The 14,465-nt window shown below is 43.6% G+C and overlaps 1 protein-coding gene across 1 annotated transcript in view; it reads right to left on the bottom strand.

The window, feature by feature from the left end:
- Positions 1–3,999: 3,999 nt before the first annotated feature.
- The window catches only part of DCDC2 (doublecortin domain containing 2), a 162,102-nt gene continuing 151,636 nt past the window's right edge, over positions 4,000–14,465 (bottom strand). The window contains exons 9-10 of the mRNA XM_077769562.1: positions 9,410–9,817; positions 4,000–5,640 (exon numbers count right to left, since the gene is read on the bottom strand). Of these exons, the coding sequence (XP_077625688.1) occupies positions 5,536–5,640; positions 9,410–9,817 (513 nt within the window). The 3' untranslated portion in view covers positions 4,000–5,535. The remainder of the gene's footprint in view (positions 5,641–9,409; positions 9,818–14,465) is intronic.

Raw genomic sequence — 14,465 nt, 5'->3', positions numbered from 1 at the left:
TTTCTCAAACACGAAGGGGAAAAACGCAAAACGACTTTAATTCATTAGAGCGAAGGAAGGCAGTGACTCACCCACAAACTGAAGCAGAATTTTAGCTGATCATTTTGTAAAATTTTAGGTGTAAAAAAAAGTGTAAGTTTATAATCATAATGAGATCTACACAAAATATGTGTAATCTGTGCAACTTGTTCCATTTTTAAAGATATCTTTATTTATTGTAACAAAAACTCTGGACTTGTGTTTCCCTAAGACTGTTTCATAAAAGAAAAAAGTGACATTTTCTTTATATACTTGAAAATTCTATCAACTAAACAACATGTACATGAAGATGTAAAAAAAAATTTTTCTTACATAATAAAGCTTAATATCCATGCTAAATAGAAACAGAAGTATCATTTGGTGTGCTGAATTTCCACATAGTTTTAAAAAATTTCTACTGCATTTGTGGAAAGTGTCATGCAGAGAACTGATACGTGAAATATTAGCAACACGACATCATAAACAAACAATAAATTGCCCAGACACGTTTGGGTTATATAAAACACAGATCTATTTACTCAAAAGCTATAGTAAACTTTCTGTTTTTTTATCTCAGAGTTAGCACTGATATAGAAGTAAACAAAAACAAAAACAAAGAACTCTCATAATTTGATCAAAGTACAAATAAATTTTCCTTATAAAGAGAAGTTCGAAACATAAATCACATAAAAATGATAAGCTCAACTTAACTTTTACTTACAACATCAGTAATCACTCATTATCACCGTACATAGTAAAGATTTAAGGCACAAAAAAAGCAGCAAAGCAAAATGCAGGCTAAGTTTTCTCCAAATGTCTTCTGAAATCAACTACGGTCACTCCCTCCTTCCACTTGCCATGACAAAGCTGTTGAGTGGCTATAAGTCATTCAATTAAACTGTGTGCTCTGAGCTGACAAAACTCCATAGAATTCATTTAGTCCCATTCAGAGATTGAAGGTCCATCTGCTGCTGGCTTACGTCAGCAGAGCTCCATCACTTACCTCCTGATTTTATAAATGCTTTATGGTTATCAAGACATTTTAAAATTCTTGCCACGGTGCCTGGGTGGCTCAGTCGGTTAAGTGTCCGACTTCAGCTCAGGTCATGATCTCACAGTTCGTGTATTTGAGCCCCGCGTCGGGCTCTGTGCTGACCTCCAGCTCAGAGCCTGGAGCCTGCTTCAGATTCTGTGTTTCCCTCTCTCTCTGACCCTCCCCTGCTCACGCTGTCTCTCGCTGTCTCTCTCTCTCTGTCTCTCTCTCAGAAATAAATTTAAAAAACATTAAAATTCTTTCCTACTTCCCATTTTACAGGATGTTCTCCATCTTCAAAAACAGTATTTCCTCCTTCATCAACATGTGGGGACACATTTTCATTCTCTTCCCAAGTCACTTAGACTTCATGGTAGGAAATACACAAACTTAATGTGGGAAGAACAAAAATCATACCCATATCCTTACCAGGGTAATTTCGGAAAAGCAAGAATCTTAAGAGTATTTAAAAAACATATTTAATAACAAAGAACTTATATGCTCATCGCTTTAGAAAAAAACCGACTAACCTCAAAAAAAAAAAAAAAAAGACCAAAAGAAAGCGGTGCCATTCCAGGACCTTACAGTCACCCAAGGAGGCTATAAAGCTCAAGCACTGACCTGGAACATTATAGATAGAGTGGTGAAGTAGTCAGTCTGTCTTTTATTCTATTCATAGTGAACCTGGTACCAAAGACAGTCCTCTATGCATTCATGTAAATCATATACACACATTCATAAACAATGACAACCTTTTGCCAGAGCCTTTGTTAGTATGAAATATTCTGCACCTAAAGCATATGGTACTTAAGGCTGGTAACAAAGAACTAAGGAACTGTACTCTCTAGTTACTTCAGGAAAACAAGATTATCCATCTACCTATCTATCTACCTATCTACCTATCTATCCATCCATCCATCCATCCAGCTACCGTCTATCATCTATCTATGTATTATCTACATCTAACTATCTATCATCCATCTGCAATCACCTCTCCCTAGAATAATTTTTTTCTTTAAAATTCTGGTAGCTTTCTTTAAAAATTTTAAATCTAGTAAAGCCTTCAGGAAACGAGTTTTAAAGCACCATGATATATATCATTTCTTAGCATTTCCTCTCCACGTGTTCTTACTCATTGCTTCTCAAAAGAGCCTTATTCTATTAATAATGCTGTGCCTGAGGAGGCCTTTTCAAGACTTTAAAGTGTGTGAGTGCATCTGTATAAGTATTTGATATGTATATGTGCATATCTATATATATATATTCTATTTCTGTTCAGATTGGCAACATCAGATGTGATGCTTTCTCTTTAGTAACTTAATCTGCCTTTAAAAACGCTGCTTTTGATACTTACTGAGCAAAAATAAAAGGGCAGAGCTAATTCTTAGGAGAGTCAGTTAATAACGTAAAAATGCCTGCCTGACGTTCTGTGGCAATTTTGAATACACGGACGTTTCCTAGGCGAATGAACTTTTTCCTTTGTGTATCAGGTAGGTGGCTTCATGAAATGTCCGAGGATGTTGGTATAGGAGTTACAAGCTGGTGTGAGTTACAAATTGGTGTGTGAGTTACAAGCTGAAATGACATGAATAATTTTGCAGTAGTATGGCTTCACAGTCGTAGGCCCACAGAGCTATCTCACGGACTCAGAGCCACATATATGGAAGACGGTTCTGTCTTTACAGACCACAGGAGCCAACAGCTTCAGAATAAAACAGGAGGTGTGAGGGTGTCGTGTTCTTCCTGTGAGTCTGGCAGATTCGTGTACTCCCCCAAAACACATATAGGAAAAAAAAAATGTCTTAGTAAGTGAAAAGTTACTTGATGGCTACGGAGAATAAAAGGGTTACCGTATGGCCACGGTCTCATGTTTTATAACTAGAAATCGATGCTCAGTAGCTGTTTAACAGAAACTACCGCCAGATGAAATCTCCTTAGAGTGAAAATGACATGAGCTGAAATCTGTATTTGCTCTGCGAAACTCTAATGTTCCAATTCAACTAAGAAACCAGTTGTTTCCAGATGTCTTAAAACCCAATTAAGTTTGAGAAAAGAGTTCCATAAGACTACAAATGTGGAGTCTGTACACACAGCCTCACAAAGAACTGACATCATAAAGCATTCCCTTGGTAATCACCTCAGAGCTCGGTGAGTGTTTCACAGCCTCTTCTCGCTTGGAAACAAGACCCGAAGCCTAACCAGTGTCTTCTGCTCACTCACATAAATGGTCCCCAAATCTGTGAGTCTCAATTACTAACTTGTGACATGGAGGCCACCATTCCCACGGAGAAAATGTCCACGTGTGGGAAGTGAATCAGCTTTTGTCACTTATGTTGACATCAGCTCCAAAATCACATCCACATTTTCCATCCTCTGTGAATGGGGTCTTCCCTGATCTGACCATGCTCTTTTATTCATGGTTTTTTGTTTTTTGTTTTCCAGTAACATATGTTTGCAGAGTATCTTAAAGTGACTAGTTGTGGTACCTTCCCTCAACTTAGGTCACAATTACATCTTGTCACCAGGTGGTAACATGGGCACATCTAAGACAAGAATTCTAACCCAATTGTTCAACTTATTTTGCTGCCATTATTATGGCCTATCACCTTCTTCAAGTGTTTGTATACTTTGTTCTTCATGTCAGACAACATTGTGCTTCATGGAGATGCCTCTTAAAAACTTCCTGAAAACCTAAGCTTTATAGGAAAATGAAGAAAAGAACATGAAGAAAAAATCAGATATTTCTATTAAAGAAGAAGAGAAAATAAAGAAAAGTGAAAGGATCACCTTGATAATCAGGTATAACTTGTTGTATTTAATGCCTGATTTCTAGAAACTATTTACAACCATTAACCCCAGGCCCAGGAGTACCAAGGGAATTTAACATTAAAACACCAGCTAGTCCATTTCACTTGCAACACAAGATTCTTGCTGGTAGTCTATAGTGCTTGAAAAAAATAAGCCTACTAGTAAAAAATGCAATCTAGATTTTATACTAAAAATACAGACCCCCCCCATTTACAATACATCTCCCCAGATTAATAATATACTCCTCTATCAACCTCTTTCCAATACTGTTGCATTATAGTATCTGCTTATGCTTCCTATTAATAGAAAATATTACAATAGCTTCTAGGAAAAATACATTAGTTTCCTGTAGTATTATTAAGTGCTTGATACAACTACTTTTATTCCAAGTGATTGCATAGAAACCTGGAGTGGAAGAAAATCTTCTAAACTTAAGATTAATAATGAATTCTATGAAAGCACTAGAAATTTTCTTTTCAAATTTATAACATCTACATAATTAACAAAAATAGCCTTTCATATGAGAAAAATATATTATTTCTATATTTAAGGAAGATCTGCATCATCTCCTAAAATTTCAAAAAACTAATACAATTATGGTTCTCCCCACATATACCTACCTAATAAGGTCACTGCAGGAGGATTTAATTAGCCCACAAAACTCTAATAAGGAACCGGCTTCATGATGACAATTTAAACATTTTTCAACAATTTCTATCATGTGGAGGAATTATATAGGGAGGAATCTGCTTCAAGGTCTAAATATAACTGGCCATTAAAATAGACATTTGCTAATACCCTACGGGCAACAGTATGACAAGGCTAATCCTAATAGAAATAGAAACCTTAGTCCAAAAAGCAAGTTAGAGCAAGCAGTGATAAACTCCCCAGAGAGCCTCGTCTTTTTCTCCTATTACGCTTTCTTGGGGTTTTTATTTGTTTGGCTTTGTAGGGGTATTTTTGTTTTGGGTTTTTGTTTTTGTTTTTGTAAAAAAACGATTTGGAGAGAATTCAAGCTTTAGACTAGCCAATATTGAGTCTTCTAAGATTACCAGAATTTTTAAACCATCCAACCAGGCCTGTGACATAACTGGGTTAAAGCCTTTTTAATTCATGTAAAACGGGGTCTGGGATAAGGAGGAAGAAAGGAAGGAATGTCAACAAGTCACCAAAACATTTCTATCAACTTCCATGTCTGAAACTACACTACAGTTTGTTTATTCAAGAGTTTATTGCTTTTAAAAATATAGTACATGCTTTCCTATTATCATTTCTTTAAAATGCTATGCCTTCCTAGATAAGTGCTTTGGAATAAGCTCCCCTCTAATAACTTCACTTCTAAATTTGTAGAAAAGTACACAGTAGGTGTGGTCCTATTCTTCTGCACTGCTTCCAAAGATGAGTGGCCAACTGTAGTCCAGTGCAAATGCCCCTCTATCCCTCTTAATGCTTCTAAATGGCTTTTAAAAACATATCCCATGAAAAGAAGCCACTCTCCTTAAGTAGCTATTCAAAATCATCTAATCTTTCCATTAAGCCTCTAATCTTAAAATTCAGTAGGTAGTAGTCAACCGTATCGTCACATTATGTTCCGCAATAACTATATACTTATCATTCAAGTATTGTAACCCTTCATTTTTTTCTGATAATCGATGCACTCTCTTTTTAGAAATGATCTATGCTACGACGGCATAGTCCTTGTTTTGTTCGTTGTTCTCATTTTCTTGTGGACTGGTGATTTTCACTTCCGGTCTTGGTGGTCTTTGAGGGTCTAAGTCAGCCTGGAAGAAAAGAGATCAAGACAAAAATGTTTATCAGCTCTTTAGTTACAAAGGCCACATAGTTCACAAGGAAAAACATTATTCAATATTTCATGTAATCATATAAACATTCAACCAACAATCGTCCCTTGGCTTCTGTTTGTCTTGCGGTTGGTCATTACCCAGTGAACACACCACTCTCAATACCTTACTTGCATCAAATCCCTTCCTGGGACCATAATCCCCGATGCACTTTAAGAGCACAGACTCATTTCTTGTGCTACAGGCTTGAGTTTTCTCAATTTTTCTTCTTGATTTCACTTTAAGTTTTTCTTTTCAGCAGCATGTTTATACTTTTCTTTTCAGCATTTTAGGAGAAAAGGGGGAAAGTCCAACTGCAATCTCACCCCCAGGGCACATCACCCCGGCCCCACCCCTCTGTTGGTTTCCTGCTAGAGCTCACGAGTTCATGAATATGGTACCCAGTGAGACGAGAACAGGAGAGGAGATTGAGCACGGGGGCGGCATTTCTCCAGGAGCAATGGCATCTCTGCCACTGGGACGTCGTCTCTGGTGTTAGGAATGCTGTCCTGTGCGGCCTGTCTTTCTCCCACTAGACTGAAATCCAAGGGGGAGGAGATTAGAATCAGTTCGTTCTCCAGCTCTGCTCCACGGACTCTTGGAGGCTGCACAGCCCCCACAGGGGCCACCAGTGTGGGGACAGGAGGAATGGCTCCAGGGCCCCTTCCTCTGCAGCCATGCCACACGCTCTAAAAATGAAAACAAAAACTGCTGGGACTGTCTCTTACTTCACATTATTACGCCATGAAGTGTCGCAAGTGGTATTCTGAATATAACACAAGCTCACTAAAAACGTCAGCTGAGGGCGCCTGGGTGGCTTAGCGGGTTAAGCGTCCAGCTCTTGGTTTCAGCTCAGGTCACCATCTCACGGTTCGTGGGTTCCAGCCCCGCATCGGGTTCGGTGCTGACGGCACAGAGCCTGCTTGGGATTCTTTCTCTCCGCCCCTCCCCCACTTGTGCTGTCTCTGTCTCTCTCAAAATAAATATATAAACTAAATTTTTAAAAAGTCAGCTGGTTGTACATTTGACACGTGCTTCCCGACGCTTCCTACAATCACAACACACGGTGACTGTAAAAATTGTTACCTGGAACAAAATGTCGCACGACAAACTGAGTCTTCAGTCATTGCAGAAGTAAAGAATCCTTCGGAAAAAGTTACTTTTTAATGTATAATTTATAATTCATATAAACCTTGTTATGCATATATTCAATATGCTTAAAACGTACCTGAACAGGTACCTTGGGGAGAAAGAATCAACACATCACTTCCGTTCTAAGAGAGATGGGTCAGACTGTGGTAGCTGCTCTGCTCCGCCATCTGCGGAGTTCTTAAAACCCCCAGCTCATAACATATCAGGTACTTGTTCATTTGCAATTCCACAAATTTAGATTCACCGTCCATACATACCAGGAACACTTGTACTTCAAAGTATGGATGCTTGATCTTGACTGAGGCCCAGTTCTTATAAAAGGTCTTTTTTGAGGGCACTTGTGGGGATGNGGTGGAGGAGGGGAGGGGGGGGGGGGGGGGGGAGAGAGAGAGAGGGGGAGAGAGAATCCCAAGCAGGCTCCACACCCCAACATGGGACTTGAACTCACGAACCATGAGAAGGCAGCCTGAGCTGAAATTCAAGAGTCAAATGCTTAACTTACTAAGCCACCCAGGCACCTCTAAAAGGCCTATTTTTAAAAGGGGCACCTGGATGGCTCAGTCAGTTAAGTGTCTGATTTTGGCTCAGGTCATGATCTCATGGTTTGTGAGTTCAAGCCCTGCATCAGGCTCTGTGCTAATAGCTCAGATCTTGAAGCCTGCTTCCCATTCTGCGTCTCCCTCCCTCTCTGCCCTCCCCTGCTCATGCTCTGTATCTCTCTCACATTCTCAAAAAATAAATAAACATTTAAAAAAAAAAAAAAGCTAAGCTTACAGAATGGAAGCACAAGCAATCCATTCATTTCTGTCAAATCTATGTAGGGTATAACATTGAATGACAAGCTAGAGCCCTGGGAAAGTACAGAGTTGGATCTTATGATCTAGATCTCATACACAATTTACACTTTGATTTCCTACTACAAACTTCCAGCAAAGGCAACTACAACGAAGAACTTCACGAAGTCTACTATCATAGTTACCATATAAATGAGGACACTGTTTTCTATGTTGTCATGCTTTCCTCAGGATACCCTCAGATAAGCCATCCTGCTTCCCTTGAGAGAGAGAGAGAGAGAGAGAGAGAGAGAGAGAGAGAGTGTGTGTGTGTGTGTTCCTTGAGAAGTTCATTTTGTTTCCTTATTGAGAGAAACGGAATCATGTAATTGAATTCTGCTTTGAATGTTAGCTATAAACAACTTCAGGACACAAATTTTAGCTAAATTTTAGTAACTCTGTGGAATGGCATACGGGGACTTTCTCCCTGACCACCACTGTGATTCTCTCATCTCGAGGAAAGCTGAAGCAGGAGGCGCACTGAGTGTTGTCATTTACATATTGAGAATGTTTTTGTAAAAGCCAGACAACAGATTACAGGTATCTGTCCTGGTTACTGAAACTTGACCACAAGAACACTTTGCATTTTACCATGACTAAATTCTAACCCACCCTAAGCAAAATAAAACAGATGAGTGAAAATACTAAATCATTAAGAAAAGCCCACTCATCACATGGGGCATCAGGAATAAAGAAAGTGAGGATACAGCCAGAGGGAAGTGGGCCCTGAAAAGCGGGACAGTCAGGAAGAAAGGGCACACGCAGATGGTGAGCCTGCTGTGGGGTTCATACTTCCTCTTATATGCGAAATTGAACTTGAGCCTGTTCATTAGCCTCTGATTTAATCATCTGTCCTCTGATAGGATGCCAGCACTGGAGCATATCCCCCTGCTTGCCCAGTGGGGTGAACACAGGCTAGGAAGAGGCCTCACCACATGTTTCCTTACCCTTTCTGTGTAATAAGTGGAACTATATATTAGTAAATGCCTGGTGCATAGAACACTTAATTCAATTAATCCATTTAATGTGGACTAAACAAGCTAAACTTTAACATCTCTAGAGAGCAAAGATGTCACATGTGACAGAGGTGATGTTCTTTCTTTCATGCCTAGGTTTCATAATCTTGATGTTCGTTTCTGCTCCATACCTTCCTCAGTCTTAACTTACTTGTATTTGTTTATATGTGTTATATACGTTCTCAGGAGCCTCTGCAAGCTTTATAGAATGAGACAAGGGTTGAGTGGATGCATGGAGGGATGGATAGGTGGCTAGGTGGACAAGTGGTTGGAAGTGCAGGTCACTGGCTGTGTGAGTGGCTGGCTGGCTGAGGGGGTGAGTGGGTGGGGGGATGGATGGATGGACGGACGGACGGACGGACGGACGGACGGACGGACGGACGGACGGACGGACGGACGGACGGACGGACGGACGGACGGACGGACGGACGGACGGACAGATGGGTGGGCGGCTGGCTGGGTGGATGGAAAGACATGCGAAGGGATGACAGAAGAGACGCATGGATTCTTTGGAGATGCTTCATCTGGTGGATAACATACTTGTTACCTGACTGAAATAATACAGTCAAGGCTTTGGGTCATTCCCTGCTCAACAAAAGTGGTTTCAAGGAAAGTCTCAAGTGTTTGAATAATTCTCTAAGTGCACAAGCATGCATACCACACACACTTTCACACGTGAACACAAGTGAGCAAAAGCAATAGAAATACCTCATCTTGTCCGCTGCCAGCTCCTTGAGACTTTACTTCTTTGTCCACTGCATCCTGAAGCTCCGTGTTAACCTGATCCAGCTCTTCGCCATTTTCTTCATCAGTGCCTCCATTACTGCGAGTGGGACCCGCCTGCCCCTCGCTGTGATCGGGGACCTTCTCGACTTCCTCAGGGGCATCTGCAGCCTCCCCACCTGCTCCCTCTTCAACTTGGCCATTCACTCCTGAAAAATCTTCTTGCCCCTCACTGTGCTCGAGGACCTCCTCAACTTCCTTGGGGGCATCTGTGGCCTCCCCACCTGCTCCCTCTTCAACTTGGCCATTCACTCCTGGAAAATCTTCTTTCTGCTCTGCTTCCTTGTTGGCTTTCTCTCCATCTTCTTCCTCATCTACTATTTCTGCTGGCCTCTGGTGGATCAGAATGAGCAATGGATATAATTAAGAAGCGTGACAGAGATTTTCCACTGCACAGTATAATGCCGTAGTCATTATTCTGCTACTGTCAAGTAAAGAGTCCTTCCGTGTGCACACAACGTGCTAACCTTTCCTGAGTACCTACTGAATGCGACCCTTCCCAAGGATTTCCTCATTTCCTCCTCACTACCATCTTGTGACGTTGGTATTATTCGCTTTTCACAGGTGAGGAAACGAAGGTACAAAGAGACCAAATGTGTAGCCCAAGACCCCGCTGTGTATCAGCGGTAGAGCCCAAATTGGAACGAAGCATGTACCTCCAGACCAGTGCTCTGAAGCCCCGTGGCAGAGAGGAAGCCAGGCTGCAGGGTCCTTGGCCCATATCTCGTGGAGCAACTGGCCCAGAGGAGGAGGTTAAAACAAAAAGTCTTTACAGAGAAATCACCCTCCTTGTGGCTGCTGCCAGGTGTGTAGCTACATCTCCAAATACTAAAAGAGGGCAATGGTGGCGGTCCCGGAATGTGAACCGAGGCTTTCTAACACCACACGTGCACCACTCTCCACACAACGCCCGGGTGTTGATGGTGGGTCTCTAAATACAAGAGCAGTCATGCAGATCCAAGGCCAAGAAAGTATGTCCTTTCCATAAAAATAGTTAGTGCTCAAGAATTTATAAGCTCAAATGAGGCAGTTTACGGTTATTTGGGTACATGTACATCTGCTTTAAAAGCCATCAGGGGGCCAATGACCAGAGCTAAGACCCTGGAGAAAGACCCAGGTTCAAACGCTGGCCAGACACTTACTGTTACCTAACTTCTGTGAGCGCCAGAACCCCCACTTATAAAACGAGAGTATCATAAAACATCCACATCCACGGAGAGTCAGCGAGAGACGTGACATGCAGTGCCTACCAAAGTCGCTGCCACGTCACATCCCCAGGAAACATGAGAGTCACAGGCCTGTGTCTGATACATTCCGTCCCGGAACACTCCTATTTCTTCATGGTCTCCAATAAAATAATAGCTTTTTTTTTTTCTTTTTTAAGTATAGACGGGATTTGTTCCAAGTCAGGCCCCTAGGCCTGTCTCTGTCTGGCTGATACTGGACAGGTCATGTAGTCCCTCAACAACTATGAAATGACAGTTTGAGGGGCACCTGAGTGGTCCAGTCAGTTAAGCTCAGGTGATGGTTTTGGCTCAGGTCATGACCTCACGGTTCGTGAGATCAAGCCCTGCGCTGGGCTCTGTGCTGGCAGCACAGAACCTGCTTGGGATTCTCTCTCCTTCTCTTGCTCTCTCTGCCCCTCCTCCACCTTTCTAAATAAACAAACAAACAAACAAACTTAAAAAAAATTAAATGAGGGTTTGAGTTGCAATCCACCCTGATTCTCCCCCTCCTTCCAGCTCCGGAAGACCATGCGCAAGCTGCCCACATGCTTGTCGTAAGGTCCTAATCGTCTTCTTGGCAAAAGTTAACGTAATGTTCTCCATTTCTCAAGTAGAGAAATGAAACAGAGTGGACAAAAAGTTCAGGGCAAAACTCCACACATTATTTTGAAAAGGAAAGAGCTGGAGCTGTGAAGTCTCATATCCTGTTCAGTTGGGTCTCTGACTTGTCTGCACAGTATCAAAGATGCACTTTTTAGGGGCGCCTGGGTGGCTTGGTTGGTTAGCATCCAACTTTGGCTCAGGTCATGATCTCATGGTTCGTGGGTTCGAGCCCCACGTCGGGCTCTGTGCTGACAGCTCAGAACCTGGAGCCTGTTTCGGATTCTGTGTCTCCCTCTCTCTCTGACTCTCCCCTGCTCACGCTGTGTGTCTCTCTCTATCTCAGAAATAAATTAAAAAATTTTTTTAAAAAGATGCAATTTTTTTAAAAATGAAGGAAAAAATTAGTTGTTTTTGATATTCCAATAACCATGGTGTCTGTCATCCTGCAGCTTAAATTACAGCACAGTGAGGCTGTGCCCTTCCCATTTCCATGCAGATGCTTAACGTCAAACAGCGTGGGGCCCCTCAATCCCTGAGCTTGCTGTCCCAGGCCAGGCTCTCAGGAAGGCCAAGTGCTGGACAGAAAGGGGCACAAAAACATGGTGAATCTGCCAGGCGGTGCCAAGGGGCAAGACAGGGATTTATGAAATGGAAACCAAAGGAAGGATGGTGAGAAAAATCTACAATTTCTGAAAGACAAAGCAGTCTGTTCGCGCCTCCGCAGCCCTGTCCCTCCCTCCCTCCCTCTCTCTCTCTCTCTCTCTCTCTCTCTCTCTCTCTATCTCTCTCTCCCTCCAGAGAACAATGCACAGCAAAGCCCTGGGGAAGACACACGCAAGCCACTAGCAGAGGGAGGGTCTGGTGAGTGAGGGGTGGGCGCTGTCACCACAACAGCAGAATGGGGGGACATCCCGGGCCAAAGGTGGCATGTCTGCGTCCCTGAGGAGCAAGGGCTTCCAAGGGGCCCCCTCAACAGGACACTAGGATGGAGAGGGGACTCAGGCGGGAAAGAGCCAGAATAAGGGGCCAATGCAGAGAATCACTGTGGGTGGCTTCCCACTCACGTGTCACAAGAAGCCAAGAAAAGGCCACAGGGTCCCGAGCCCTGAGACAGCAGGCTCCGTTCTTAGTGACTCTGAAGGACATGAGGGTATTCACTGTGTGACCCCAAGAGACACCCAGAGGAGGGCTCTGTCACACGTGAATGGACCCAGAGCACCCCTTGTGCTGAGCAGCACCCTAGATGCTGGGCATTGAGAGACAAATACGACAGACAGCCTCTGGCATCCAGGAGCTCAGAGCAGTGAGGTAACAGGTGCATTAATGTATCAGGACAGGGACCCTCCATGCTAGGCGTGGCGGCCTCTGGTGGCGGCAACTGAAAGCCCATGGGACCGCCCCTCACAGGTGCGGTATGAATGTGGAGCACCTGTCAGAAGGTCATGCCCTGGGCTTATCTGTCCGTCACTTGGTGAAACCCTCGTACCAACCCTGCGGGGTCGGCTTCGTGTTCCCGGTCACACGCGGAAGGGGAGTGAGGAGCCGCTCTACGCTTCCCGCACCAGCACCACGCGGTGGGGAACAGGTAGGGCCAGGCCTTGAACCCAAGGCAGTATTCTGTCCCAAAGTCCTGGTTTTCTTCCTTCAAGAAATAACCGGAGAAGCTGCCGTTTCACCTGGTCGCTACCGCAGGTACATTCAAGTGCACTTTCAGCGGCCAGAAGACGGGATGCAACAAGGCAAAACTGCTTTTCATGTTTAAATAATTACTGACCCCAAAGCACAAACATTTCTGGATTTCTATTAAAGACTTTTGCTGTGATCTAGGGAGGGAACACTATAAAGACTGCTAGGCAGAGTCCCGGAGCCATTACATAAACAGAAAGCAGAAACAGCACCGCGCGGCCAGCCAGCAGGGGCGGACTGCCTTGCCGATTATTCCTGGGAACCGGGCGATCGCACTCCACCCTCCCGGAAATGGTCAGTGAACCTAAACGTGCCCCATGAACAGCAAGGCTTGGTTTTGGTTTCAAAGGGAAGTGATATAGATTTTTTTTCAATAAGAACAAATATTTAATAATAGTAGCAGAGAAAACTCAGAATTCACCGGGGTCATTTAGGAATCTGGATCTGTCCCCGGTCTCTCTGGGGACATATTCCAAGAGCTCGCTCAAGTCTGTTGAGGTGACTTACTTCTGTTTCTCCTGAAGTCGGGATTTATACCCAAATGTTGCAAAACGAGTGGGAGTCGGTTTTCAGTTTTTAGTTCTGTGTTTCGCATCCTAGTCTTCTTCACTCCCAGCTCCCAAACACGTAGAGTGTTTCCTCCCTTTCCCTCGAGCGGCGGGGACAGACCGCAGCCTCTCTACAAGGAAGGAGACGCCGGCCCTGAACCGAGGCTCTGTTCTCCCCTCGCACCAGCACTCACACGCGGGGTTACACTTCCGTCCCGTTCTTTCTATTAGACTTTCCCGACAGGGCTGTTTTACAGCCCTCACACGACGCCACATCTGGTTAGCTCGACGCGACGAAATGCGAAAGATCAAGGCACTCTACCATACAGATCTGACCAATTTAAATAAGACGGTAGCATGAGTTAAAAAGTGTATAATCCTCTAAAATGTCCTGAGTGTAGAACACAATTTATTATTACTGCAACACTACAATTCAGGCCAAAACACAAACAAACAAAAAAAAATTCTGCCATGACAGATCTGTAATGAATAAATGAAAAGCAATGTGCTTTTTGGTGTAATCTCCCTTGAAGCGGGCATTAAATTATTAAAGATGTTTCCAGTGCACACATCAATCAAATCATCCCCGGAAGGAACACTGGGCTCCACACACACACACACACACACACACACACACACAGATAAAATCTACACCATGTTGAAGGCCTGCAGAGAAACAAAAGAACACGCCTTCCACAAGAGGGAGGGGGCTGGCGGTGGGAGGGAGCGGTCCTTTGGACACCGAGGAAGAGAAAACCGAGGTCAGCAGGACGCACATGTCCTCCGTCCTTTCCCTCTTCTCTCCAGGGCGACCCTGCTTCCGCACGTACAACCCCGGCCTGGCGTTAGGGCCCTAGCAGTGGGCGCCCACAAAGGAGAGTTCACGCGGGAGCACGCGGTCCTTAGGAGGTCGTGGGG

Source organism: Crocuta crocuta, unplaced genomic scaffold (genome assembly GCF_008692635.1).
Source record: "Crocuta crocuta isolate KB4526 unplaced genomic scaffold, BGI_CrCroc_1.0 scaffold145, whole genome shotgun sequence".
In the NCBI taxonomy this organism is placed as follows: Eukaryota; Metazoa; Chordata; class Mammalia; order Carnivora; family Hyaenidae; genus Crocuta; species Crocuta crocuta.
The sequence above is the reverse complement of the archived record's forward strand: the minus strand, read 5'-3'. Positions and strand labels throughout refer to the sequence as shown.